At 35.6% G+C, this 14,545-nt stretch overlaps 1 protein-coding gene across 1 annotated transcript; it reads right to left on the bottom strand.

Annotated features, from left to right (window-relative positions):
* Positions 1-5,908: 5,908 nt before the first annotated feature.
* Positions 5,909-12,271, bottom strand: LOC306874208 (uncharacterized protein). The gene is made up of 4 exons (XM_079424076.1): positions 11,935-12,271; positions 10,263-10,390; positions 8,990-9,119; positions 5,909-6,658 (listed from the first exon to the last, which is right to left on the bottom strand). The coding sequence occupies exons 1-4, from the start codon at positions 12,078-12,080 to the stop codon at positions 6,400-6,402; spliced, it is 663 nt and encodes a 220-aa protein (XP_079280202.1). The 5' UTR covers positions 12,081-12,271; the 3' UTR covers positions 5,909-6,399.
* Positions 12,272-14,545: the final 2,274 nt, after the last annotated feature.

The raw sequence follows: 14,545 nt of genomic DNA on the forward strand, positions 1-14,545 counted from the left end.
AGAGGGAAGTCAGAAACAGATAAAAACACAGAAAAGAAGCTAACGGACATGCGGAATGATGATTGAGAGAAAACTGAAAAGGCAGTGTGTAATTTGTTCCCTCATGCTAATGAAAAGAAGAGGAACCTATGTGTGAGGAACTGACTCGTGCTTTCTTTAAGTTATGCGGATCACGCGCTGCCAAGCATACGTTTGTAAATAGAGAGCGGGGACCTGCCCACTGTCGAAAAATTGAGATTAGGGGGGAAATCTGTTTATTCCTCTCTTTTATTCTCTCTTTTTTTTTTTTTTGTATATCCCACTATTTCCCTGCTCCTAACATCAAAATAGCGGCCAATCCAGATGAGACAACCGTGTACAATCCTTTGTACAATTGTGGATGGAAATCAGTTACTCTTTTTAAGCAACAGGGTAAAACTTACAATAATTGTATTGATAATGTTCTTGATAATAATATTATTATATATTATTACAATGTTTATGATGTTCCATTTGGGCTTGGTTTCTGGATGTTTTATGCTATTATATATTTGTACTGTAGTTTCAGTTCTTAGTTAACAAACCACTTTGCGGGAGGCTTTTTTGATTTGTCAACTGAGCTTATTTGATTGTTAATTGAGTTGTAGATGAACTTGGATTCCATAAAGGTTCTTTATTATTGGTTATTCAAGTTTATTTTTACCAGTATGGAGTGCTGTAAAATGTGTGTATAAGGCATGATTTGCAAAGTACTTCAGCTGTACTTGAGATATCATTGTGAAGGAAATGTATTATCACCTTATTTTATAGTGTTCCGTTTTTTAGAAAAATATTGGTTTAATACACAGCACGTTATGTGCCTTACCAAGACTTACAGAATACCTGATTTACAGGTCATATTGCCATGGTAACTTTCTGGTCACTGCACACAGACTTGTCATTGGATGATTCATATTATTATGGAACCTTCCTTTTAATAGTATAAGCACTGATATGGAATATCCAGCATTGTGTTTATAGTATTAATCTCGTGAACTAGGTTCTAAAGAAAACCAGATAAATTATTATTCGAACAGCTTTTAATAATAGGAACATAGGATATTTGAGGTTTGCACAACATTGTACAGTACACAGTGTCCTCTCTGAGAGTCGAGACATGGGGCGTTACATTTGTATGGTGTTATCTACAATATAGAAAAAAAATCAATTATTTAATCATTTTGTCTCCACCATCCCCTAATTCTGAGGAAGTCTTTGATCAAGCAGCAAAATAACAACTGTGACATGGGTTTGTTTCTTCTTAGAATGCAGTTAGTATTGGATATGCTTATCTGTACTTTCCTTAGAGAGACGCCAGTACACAGTATGTAGGGTTTTGCAAGATTCTCAGCAAATACTTGTATTTTGTTATGTAAATATTAATTTTTTCCACTCTGTACAGTGAATAGACAGAAAGGATGTAACACTACAGATTTATGTTTTACCATATTGGTTAGTGATATTTTGGGAATTACATTAAAGGTTAACAATCCAACTTTGCTGCAAAATGTATCAGTTAAAAACCAACGAATGGACAAACATTAAAAAAAATTATATGTCCTCCCTTCTGTTTTTCAGGCTAATACAATCCTTTACTGCACCTGTACAGGAGAAGTGAAATTTTTTAGATATTTTAGTTTATGCTAGTCAGAGTGCTTTTTTTTTTAATAACTCAAGACATTATAATGGTGGGGATGACTCCAGTTATTTCCCCTATCCATTTGATGTTAATTTGCAGTTTTAATACCCACTTATATGAAGTAGAGGTATTTCTCAGGAATTTTGGATGGGCACAGGCAAAAACAAACATATCATTTAACTAAATTGCCTAATTACCTAAATCAATAAACCAGTGAACTCATTTAATTGGATAAATGAGAGCCATGTGAGGTTCGTTGCAAGCATTTATGACTTTTTTTCCCCTCATCATTTTCGAAGCCACAAATGAACTCATGGCAGGGCAGTCTTGAAGACATTGTCATTTTTTGAACTTTTGGCCCACAGCTTAGATAAAATCCTTTACTTGAAGTTTGTTGTGTTTATTGCAGACTTTCTTTATACATTTTCTTTGTAAATGAACTGTTAGCCAAACAGATCTCCACTTTAAGCACAATATTTATAATATTTGGTTTATAATTAATGTATAGTTATCGATTTGTGAATTTTTATCTTAACTTTCTGCCACATTCTTTTTTGACTCAGTTGTCTTTGTGTGTGAGAGTTTGTGTTTAAGATGAGCATGCATGTCTTTTACTTATTTATTGCCATATCTTTAGCGTTTCATACATTTATGTCTATTTAGATATCATGCCTGCTCTTTGTGGGTGCCATTTGTTGATAAACTGCTTATCATACAGGTTCGGGTTGTACAATAGATGTGGTGATTCTACTGAATTGATAAGATCATTGAAAATGGATAAGTAAGGAATAATAACTCGTTAAGGAAATTAACCGGCAATCCCAAATTTGGGTGATATTGCTAGATTTCGTCAGGAATACTGCCATTAGTTAAGCATAATGTTAAAGACCATTCTTGTGTCCACGCAAGGCTAATTTTGTCACAAGATTTTTTCACTTGCTCTCACAATACCTTTCTTTGCATGGTACCATTTTTCTAAAGTACCCTTAAGATTTTTTATGCTTGGTCTGTTGTTCTCATTTTAGTTTTATTTTGTAAATCCTTAAAAGATATCTCATAGGATATCTCATAACAGTGTGGCATTGCTTTAAGAGCTATAGATGTGGTAACAGACTTAGACCACTGCATTTCCTGTCAATCTCTGTGTTTGTACCGCAGAGTCGAGCCTATAGTTTTTAGTAGTAGTACTATGTAGAAGTAGTATTGTGTGATTGGGTGTGTGAGTGTCAGGGACAGATGCCTTCGCTCTTCCTGAAAAGCTTTCCAGTTTTAATTCTCACTTTAAAGATGTGGCCTTGTAAAAGCACGCTAATATCATTAAATAAACACAGGTTAAGTGTGAGACGACATTTGCAGCAGAAGATACAAGGGAGGTGGGCTGATAAAATGGGTGGACAAGGACGGGAGGGATAATAGCCAGTGTTCTGTGTAATTTCAGTGTTTTATTTCCCTTTTCATTCATTCTCATTTGAACTAATCTATTTCTTTATGACTGGTAGGATAAGACTCTACAGTAGTTTGATTCAATTTTACTGGTTTGCCATTTTAATGCCCTCCCCACTAAGGTATGTCACATATGATTGTACGTGAATCTGAAATCATATGCTTGATTACCTCTGTATGTGTGTGGGCATGTGTGCGCGCAGGTGTGTGTGTGTGTGTGTGTGTGTGAAAAGGAAACAGAGCACAGTGCAATGGTTATCTATTATGTCTGCTGTAAATAATTATGTCCCCTTTCCATAGCCTTTTAATATATGAAGACAAATATTTAAAATAATGAAATTTGAGATACATTTTTGTCTGGAAGATTTTTTTATAGCCACACGGGGAAAAGTTATTAGACCACTGGACCAGGAGCACAGTGTCATTCTAATAGCATCCAAGAACCAGAATTTAAGACACAATTTACACCTCTGTTGTCTTCAATTCTGTCCTTCTTGTATTTTAACCACTTATTTTAAATGTTACTTATGGATCAGAACTGTACAGATTCTGTAAATATGACAAAATGGTTTCTTTTTTCTGTTTTTGTATAGAGAGAGATTACATGTGTTAAGGCTACAATAATAATTTAATGAGACATTTCACAATACTTAAGCTATTGAGAATACAGACACAGTGTGAAAATAAGTGCTAAGATATATTCTTCTGTCTCTTTGTACAAAACAGTGTTGACTAAAAACAAAATAAAAGGGAGATATCTCAAGCCTCATAGTCCTTCTGTGTTTTTCCATACATCTCCAGCAGTGAGAGGAAGCAGCAGAATATGAGAGGAAATAGTGACGCTACTTTTTTTTCTGGCATCATGTGCCAAATATGAATCTCACATGGTTTTCACAATGAAAATTGTGAAATGCGTTTCTAATGTATGTGATATTATTTGATAATTCAACACAAGCTTAGGCTTGCTTCGTGACATGATGTACAAGGAAGGTGAATGAGAGCTTCTTAGCCACTGGTGTTGCCGTGGATACGTCTGGTTCACTGCATCATGAACAAACTGCAAGCAAATATCGATGTCACTGAATTCATCTCTCATTTCTGTATCTATCGATTCACGTCAAACATATTCTGATTAGTGATTCCTGTATGAAAGTGTTATTTCTAATCATGACAATGTCATACGTACTGTTTATTTTTAAAGTAATAGCAATTCAATATTTCACAAACCTACTCTTTCTATTCCTGTCTGACTCCCCCACTCTCTTTTTCATTCCCCTTTCTCTCACACGCTTCCTTAAAGCAGCCAATCACAGAATACATTGCAACACATGTAACTATTTCTTGACAATTAACTGTTACCTAGCAACTGGACCTTTAGAGAAAGAAAGAGACCGAGATGGAGGGAGAAAGATAGATTTGTGTAGTATACTGTGTCTTGGTTTGGGTGCTACAACATATTACACAGAAACAGCAAGAACTGATGATAAACAACACCCACACTTGTCCATGGCGTCAGGGAGAGAGAGAAAAAAGATGAAGAGAGCTAAACGCAAACAGGGAAGCTGAAGGAAGGAGTGACAGGTGCATAGACAGAGGGAGTCGTGCATGGAAAGATTCATAAAGCAAGTAATTCAAAAATTAAATCAAGTCGCAGCTTTTACGTTCATTTAAAGAAGGACTGATAACGAATGACGGACGCTCCTTGCTTGTTCTTACTACCAATATTAAATCACACGTCCTTACCGGCAAACGTTAAGTAGGAAGTAATATTGGTAATCGTTTTTATCTCCGGTGTTGACCAAAAACAGTCAAGTACTGCAGAGCCATGTGGCCCACAGACTTCAAGCTCTCACTCCTGTGTCAAAATAACGCGCGGTGAACTAACCGACGCAACACTGCCACCGTGCGGCCGGAGTTACATACCGCTCCAGAGTCCTCTCGCTCACATCTGAAGAGGTAGAGGCGCTATGGTTTGTATTTTCAGTTGTTAAAATTACACCACTATGATTCTGACTGTTATATAAGAGCACAAATAAGTCGAATTACATTATAAGCAATTGTGTTTCTCAATGCAGATGTTCGTAATAGTGTTCAGTAATTATCTCGCCTATTAGTGAGCAGTATACTGCTGTTATCTATTAGATAGTGTCAAAGTGAATATTTAGTAATGATGTATTTTATATGCAGGAGTTAATGTGTGGTAGCTATACAATAGGACGCTGCTCACATAGGCCTACACAGAGATGGGAAACATATTTCAATATTTGGAAGCCTGAGAGAAAATATGCCACCCGGCTGACATCATTTATGAAAATCATGTGAATGGAGATGGTTGGCGTGTGTAATATGACAATAATTTAATAATGCAGAACATAACCGCATGCTTACCTCTACATACGTACAGACACATGTGAAACGGTGCCTACATAAATAAAAAAGGCAACCAGAGAAGTAAAAAAAAAAACATTACAAACTTTGTTCAAATTAATAATTTACTAAAAATGAGCCATACTAATCATAAAGTAGTTTTAGTGGTGTTAAGTCATAAAATATAAATTTTAAATTTTTCTGTATATTTCTTTCACATTAGGCACTGTGCCAACCAAACCCAAACTGCGTAACATAACTGAACATAATTTACCCAGAACTAAGGATTTCATGTAATTAGTTTATCTTAATATGTTCCATCCAGAGATAGTCAACAAAAAATTTAGATTGTGTCAACCAACCCCTGCATTTAGTTCAATATTTGAACACAATTTAAAAATGAGTAGTCAATCATAAAAACACACACACATTGACAGAATTATATTTTAAAGAATTCATATTTATTTCATTCCTGTCACACACATGTCTCTGGATACCAATACCTAAATGAAGATTCTCCACAGAAAATAATAACTGATTGTATATGGCTTCATCCTTGTTTTGCTTTGTTTGGAAAGAGTGTCTGTTTTTACTCAAGTTTTTTTTTTGGTTTTTTTTTATTTGGTATTATCCTGCTGGGAACGTTTTCCACAATCAAGATTCCCAGCCTTCGCTTTTCTGCCAGGGAACTTTAATCACACCTTTGAGACCCAAACGCGAAGGAGTACAGACAAAGGAAAATGAATGCACGCTTGCAGTACACTAACATTTCTAATATGTGAATTACTGTATACTTTATCCCCAATTTAAAGGATATTTCCTGAATAACATTAATGCATTTGATTATAATATTTGAAAATCTTTCGTCTGTCCCTCTACCTCTCGCTCTCGCTTGTTTTAATCCTTGCATTTTCATTTTTGAACAATTTGACTCATCTAGTTCTCGCCCCCCTGTTCACAGGACGGACCACTCGAACCACGTAGCGCCTTGGATACTTCGCTTGACTCGGTCCCACACTCTGAGGAGCCGGTTCCTTGCCATCCCCTCCTTCCTCCCCCTCCTCACGGTAACCATGATGACGGAGGAAGGGTTCCAGGGTTGCTAGGCGATTGTTAAGATCTGTGATGCGCCTCTGTAAGTGGGAGACTTCTCTGAAAAGATCATTTAGGGACTCTGAGAGAGGATGAACCCTGTGAGGAAGAAGAGAGTGTGAAATGGGGCGAGATAGATGAGGCTTCTATGTTTGTATACAACATCTGTAGGCCTACGAGAGAGAAAAGAGTGTATAATCGTATTTCTGTTTCTTTTGTGAGGGTTTGGCACATGCTTTGCACACTCAACACCGCCAAAAATCAACGTACCAAGTCAGTCCTTCAAATGTTAGTTATGAATTATTAACTTGAATAAGGAGATTTTATGTTTGTTTTAGTGTACTAGAATGTGGGGTCAGAAAGTAAAAAAACATACATTAACAGGACGTAGTTTAATATGACAAGGCTGAGCTTCTGGTTCTCCTAGCCAAGACCTGCCTCACAAAAACTCAAAAGGTCAAGCCGTCATTGCCTCTAGGTGTGTTAAAACACTCTGTGCCATAGGATGACGAGTCCTTTGTACACCACATTATGACAACTGTCCGATCCAGCTGCTTCACGAATAATAACAAAAGAAAAACAAAACCTTTTCTCCACAATTTACTCTTCTGTGTAGCTTATCTGGTCTCTAACATTTTCAAGGCTAGACTACTGCAGATGTCTTGCTTCTGGCAATTGCCATTACAGGGTTTCAAACGTATCCAAAATCGTGCTATCTTGGCAACAGTTTGTTACTTGCTCTATGCCTTTTATTTATTTTTCTAAACATGCATTTGTATGTTGCGGTATTTGAACGTTGCACTACTTTTCAAACGTGCCAACTTGTTCAAACACGCCTCCTTTAAAAAGCCACGTCAAGTTAGATTAACAAGCTTTATTATGCATTGTGCTTCTCGAAGTTCGAGTTTTAAAATGCACAAATACATTCTGTGTGAATGTACATTTCAAATACAAGGATCCTTTAGCTTCAGCATTTAAACGGCAGACATATGTCTTGTAAACCTTCCTCACTAGGACATTTGTTGTTGTTTGTTGTTAGGTTAGTAGTTTAGTTTACAGTGTTTCTTCTTAGTGCTTTAGGCTAAGCTTCGCATAATTTGTGATCATTAGCTGATCTGATTTGATCTTGTAATTGCTATTTGCCATTTGATTCATATGCGTAATTCTTAAGCCGCTTTGGGATGCCTTACGAAAAAGAAATATATTGGAATATAACCTACTGGAAATATAATGTAAATTATTAAATAATACATACCATATATGAGAATTTTTTTTTTTAAATATACTGTAATATAGGCATCGACCCAATAGGCCTATGTTATGTTGCTACAAATAAAAATATACAGTATAGCAATGAAGATTACTGCACTACTTTTTTTCTTTTACATTTTTTTACATGTATTAGCTTTGTTGAAAACCTCACTTAATTAATGCATGGATTTACAGGCTGAACACATATTAATAAACTTCTGCTCTTTATTGTTTGCATACACATTTCATGTATGAAAATATTCGTAGTGGTATATAAGAAAAAGGTGTTTACTGAAAACAGATATTAAGGTTTTTGGACAATAAAGTACATATATGTTCAAATATATTTATACATATATATATATATATATATATATATATATATATATATATATATATGGGCAGTCGTAGCCTAATGGATAGAGAGTTGGACTTGTAACCTGAAGGTTGTGGGTTCGAGTCTCAGGTCTGGCAGGGATTGTAGGTGAGGGAGTGAATAACCAACACTCTCTCCACCCTCAATACCACGACTGAGGTGAGACCCTTGAGCAAGGCACCGAACCCCCAACTGCTCCCCGGGTGCTGCAGCATTGGCTGCCCACTGCTCCGGGTGTATGTTCACTACTGTGTGTACACTTGGATGGGTTAAAATTCCGAGTATGGGTCACACCACTTCCCTTTCCCCTTGTAAGGGATATATGCATATTTATGGTAAGGGATGACCTCTGTATTTATGCATTAAATATAATTTGATCTAATATAAATTTATACAGATATAGATACTGAGGAAACCTTTTCTGGGATTTTAAGTGCTGTTTCCGTGCTTGTAGCTTACAATCAGCTTCATGAAAACAGTCTCCTTGGGGCTAGAATGTAAGTCTGTTAAACTGCCGACTTCAGGATAACAAACCCCCAAAGGACAGTGCATTTTTTTTGGTTCATATAAAACAGTCCAACAAGCAGCTTTCATGTGCAAAAAAAAACTTTTTTCAGCTTTAGTGAACATAGCAAAGAGAGATATAGCTGGTTTAACACTGTCAAGTGTTATACCAAAATGCATGTTATAAAAATATTGGTGGTTGGTTAACACTAATTGCTTTACTTGTTTTGCACTTTAACACCATAGTAAAACGTCTTTTCTATGAATTTGTACAGATATTAGGAAAGACAGCGTGTTACCTGGAGTAGTCTGGCAGAAGGGCATTGGGTTGTGAGTGTAAGAGAGTCTTGATATCTTTGAATATGCGTTTGCCCCAGGCATCCAACACTCGAGTCACGCTGCGTATGTTAGCCACGTTCACATTCTCTGCTGCCGTGAGGGCAAAGACAATGAGGTTAGTCTCTAATAAGGCAAGACTACAGGGCTTTAACTTTAAAGTGTGGAATTAGGATATGTCTATTTGTGTTTTAGCTAGGTTGACAGCTAAGGGTAGGAGTTTATTGGTGTACATAGGTCAATGTGATTTGTATTTTATTTTTAGCTCCATGAAACTGTACATCTGAACAAATGTGTTGCTGTTGTTTTTTTTTTGTTTCGTTTATTTTTTTACATTGGCCACCACACCAACGGTTGAAGCTGTTTTTGGAATGAGGTTTAATAAACATCTAATATTCAGTAATATGAAGTGACCGCACTGACACTATCAGATGAGAACAAAACTTGAACTAAATGTATCTGTATGATGACAAGTGTCTTCTGTAGAGTTACTTTATAGCTGAATTGAATTTGTTTCATATTATTAAACTCTGCACCATTGATACTGTTACAGAACTGGATGAATCAACACTGAACTGACTCAAGATAGCTTCTTTAAAGCTAGCTGCTTAATAGTTGATTTGAGCTCATTTCATAATTTGATTCATTATTATTGAATTGAAGTGAGCCAATACTGAACAGAATTGAGCTGAATAATGACACTATCTTCTTTAGAGCTGCTTTATGCAGTTGAATTAGCGTCATAATTAATGAACTTTGCAACATTTACACTACTACTGAACCCTGAATAAACATTGAACTGAGCTGAATAATGACCGTATTGTTTTTTAGGGATGCTTTACAGCTGAAATTGTATTCCTTTCATAACTTCAGAACTTTACCAGATTAATACTGTTATTTATTTATTTATTTTTATTACTGTTAGTCTGCTTTGAGATGATCTGGATTGTATAAAGCGCTATGGAAATAAATGTGACTTGACTTGACATGCAACATTTTCAACAAGCAAAGCCTGCACAGAATAAATTCAGATTTCATCAGATTTACTCAAAAATGAAATGGCTGTTATTAGTATAATTACTCACCTAACACTACTTGCATGTTTATTTATGAAATATTAGGCTAAATTGATATTAGGAATAAGAATGCAGTCTCATCTCAGTTTAACACATTTTACCATTCTTAAATACATTCTGCACAATTTTATAGATTTGATCATTTATTTTATAATATTACCTCCTTCTCTGTAGTTCCAATTCCCATAATCCACATCATTCCCCATCCCAAGACATGGAGACAAAAACACCATGACCATCGTAGGCACCATCATCTTTGCTGTCGAAACGGCCATGGTGAAGAAGTGGCTGAATTTTAAAGGAGAGGTAGGAAAAAAATATCAAAAAGTTAAAACAAGTACTAAGAACACTCCCAATGTAAGGCAAAAGATTTAAACCTTTACGCTGCCAATACATCTGGCACATGGGAGAGCACTTTGTTTTTTCCAGGACAAACAGCCAGATGTGTTTTAGGGGCCGGTGATACTGTGGAAAATTTCAGTGCAGAGGCCTGCATTTTTTTATATGATCATATCCTCTATATTTCATCATTTCTATATTCCGTTTTTTTCTCCTCATGATACTTTCCAGGGCTCTTTTGTTGTTGTCTTATACTTCTTTTTTATTATTATTATTAGAAATTAGTATTTAAGTTAGATGCACAAATCCCATATTTCTTTCAATTATAATATATTTGATTTCCTTTTCAAAAATAACTTTTCTGCAGTATCTAACTATTAAAATCACATAACAGTGTACAAATTTTGACTTAATTACACTAAAACAATTTTTCATTTGACCAAACATTATTATTACATTGACAACCATTAAAATTGTTACACCCAAGAGCACTGATTATTACGACTGTACACCATGGTATATAAACATATAAAAAGAAATCCACATTCTCATCTCAATATTTTCTGTAGGTTAAGCACCTTCTTCTCTGGCCATTTGAATTTTATGGGATTCATGCCTTCTTTTGTGCCGTATCCATGGAAAGTGCCTCATGCTCTTCACTTCCCAAGAACAATGCAGGGTTATTTCCACTCTATTAAATGACTGCAATCAGATCACAAAATGACTCGAATTCATTCGGGGAACACGGAGGGGAGATGGATGATGGGTTGATTGTCTTGTGACTGGCCTAACTGATAGCAAACTCAATTAGCTTATTTGAAAGAGAATCTTCTTTGTGCTGGAGCCACAAGGGCCAATGCCACAGAGAGCTCTCTGAGGTAAGATTACTACGAATAAGCAGAACTGCTAAAAACATGATCATTAGACTAAAAAAGCCACATTTCAGAGAAATGCTGCAGGAAAGCAAAGAGAAACTGGAGTGACTCCACACTGAGAAGGAGTCCAGAGGGGACTGAGAGCTTTACATAATATTGAACTTGGAGATCATAGTAATTGACTTTGTAGAGTGAGTCACTAAAGAGGCATTTATCAAAATGGCTCCACGTCGTGGTGCAGCAGATATCTGAATGTGCTCAGGAACTCGTAAAATCACAGGAATAATGTTTGATCAGGACACTTCTGTCAGTTTTTACCCATTTCACACATTTTTTCAAATCACGCAGGCTTTAAAATGCAGAGAGAAGGAACCGACATGCAATAAGAATATCAATCAAACAATTACAAAAGACATGCATCCACTAACATTTGGATTTATTGATTTCTTACACTTGCTGTAAAATTTATTTTTAATGCTTTATGAAATCTATGGACACCAATGCTAGATAACAAGGCTTCATCCAGCAGAAAGAGGGGAAATAGCAGGGTAGTAAAACTGCATATTATAGAATACATTTTGGTTTAAATTCTACTAAAGTTCAATTCAAATTACTTACTTTATCAGGGAATGAGATGTGACTTTCCTTTCTCTTTTTGTGCTCCTCTCCTCTGCTGTGATATCGCCGTCCTGTCCACTTCTTCTCTCTGAACAGCGTGTTGAAGTCTGTTGACAGTCAGTGTGCAAACACTTAAACTTCTGCATAAGAACTATGATGCTGTGTACATTCACCTCTCTCTCTCTCTTCTGTCTTATTCTTCCCCCTCCCTTCTGTACTTTTTTTCAATTTTTTTCTTTCTCTCCCACTTTCTTTTCTCTTGCATCTCCTTTTCTTTCTTTCGTTCTTTCTCTCCTTCTCTGTCTCTTTCTCCCCCTCTCTCCATCTGTTGGGCTCTGTCTTCTCACTCCCTCCCAAACTATCACTCTTTTCCAGATATGCACCTTTTCTTTAGATTCATTCAATGTTTGTTTTACCTCCAATCGTTTGCCCTTTTTCTCTTATAGTGACACACACTCAAAACAGAACTTATATAGTAAATAGTGATGACCTTTCATAGACATAATGGCTTTCATAATACGATTATAATGCCCTACCTTTAAACCAAACCCTTACTAAAATCTCTTGACATTTTGAAGCATTCTAAATATTTCAAATATTATGAGTGCTTCAAATAGTGATAACCACTTTAAATGTCCTCATCGATCATTTTTTGACCTGTTTCACTCTATGCTTGAAGACGTTTTCTCACAAGTATAGCCAAATCTGCACACACACACACACGCGCACACACACACACACACACACACACACACACACACACACACACACAGAGACAGACAGACAGACAGAATCTTGCAGGTTAGCAGAGCAGTGTCATAAATCAGGTCTCACATGATTTCTGTTATTCAATCAAAAGGCTCTTTAACATCGCTGAAAAACAACTGCATCTACGTGCATGTGCCTTTCAGTTGGAATGCTCTTTATTAAAAACACTGCATTCATAATAATTCAGTCTCCACGTCTCACAGTATTATTTCCATGGTTACAATTTTTTGTGTGCCACTACAATAAATGTCTGAATTAAATCTATAGTTAAACTTGGATAAAACAATGTCCAGACTTGCATCTGTTTTACCTTGATGAAGACTTGACCATACTTTTGTATTTAATAGTTTTTTTTTTTCCTGAAGTGTTTGTATAAGATTTAATCTTAAAAAAATAAATAAAAACACTTTTAAGGAAAATGACCAAAAACTTACTCTATGTTTTATCTATCTTATGGTAATTTATTTCCATGAGCCTGTTGACAGCATAATAAATATACTATACTTCTTCTTCTTTCAGTCTTCTTCCAGAGTTTTTCTTTCTCACAAAAGCAGCCTGGAATTAACCTTTCATGCTTTAGTTGTATTGTAGTCCTTTAATATCATGCCTCTATAAGTGTTGATTTTGACTCTCATTATGACTGCAGAAACAAGAAGATGAAAGAGATTATGGGACGGAAATATTTGTATTCCCTGGTATCCAGATGTTATATTTGTTGTGCCTCTACGCACTCTCTTTCTCTCTCTCTCTCGCCCTGGTCTGTTTTTTTTTTGTGGTATAGGTCAGTTTTGCCTGGCTAGGCTTATAAAAGTATGTGAGTACTCCTTTACTTCAGCTCAGAAGTCACAAGGCACTGATGCACCTGTTTCTCATTATATCTCCCTATCTCAGTCTCTTTATATTTGTCATACAATTGGAACTTGAATATTCAACTATTTCAAATATGTAAGGTGTGTGAAATCGTATTTTGTTCTTATGTGAGTCTTTTTTATTTATACATATTTTTACCTTTTTTTTTACGTCTTCACTTATAACACTTAAACGTGTTTTTATTGGTTATCTATTGTCAATCAGAGATTATATTTTTCAATATATACAGTAATATTTAATTTAAAGTCATACTAAACTAAGGAAAAAGTGGAGAAAGATTCTGTACGGATGTTTTTGATTTATCTGCCCTGGCGCTAATTATGTGTAGCCTATTTCAGTGACAGTGATGTAATCATTACGTAACTCATTTTTGATGATTTTGGAACTCCTCTTTATTTGAAGTCAGCCGCTCGCTCACAAAGTATCGTGTGCTCGTCTGCTGCCACCTGGTGGTTAAAGTAGACTATTTTTAAATCCTATTAGCCTACTGAACTTGAACTAGTATACTAGCTTATGCATATAAACCTCTATGATATAAACCAGGGGTTGTTTTGTAAACACACACACACACACACATACACACACTGTCAGCCTAGCTTTATCTGGGCATACCAGATAACATCATGAATTGTAGGCCTATTGTGTTTTATCATAAAGTTAACTGTTTAAAATAACAGTTGCAATGCTGCAAAATAAATAACTTTTTACCACAACGACAATAGCAATGTACAGTGTGAGAACTGATTTACAGGTTAATTGCAATCGCATTTCAAACACTTTTTAATATGAAAATTCATCTGTTTTCTAGGCTATTATTAGTCTGTTTTTCTAGGCTATTATTAGTCTTTTTACATTGCTCAATGCATGTATATTTTGACAAATTATATTCTTTCCCATAGGCTACATGGTATAATCATTATGTCAGTCGTTGCAATTTAAAAAGTGAATCCCGTATAATGATTGATGAGGGATT

This window comes from Barbus barbus, assembly GCF_936440315.1.
Source record: "Barbus barbus genome assembly, chromosome: 8".
Lineage (NCBI taxonomy): Eukaryota > Metazoa > Chordata > Actinopteri > Cypriniformes > Cyprinidae > Barbus > Barbus barbus.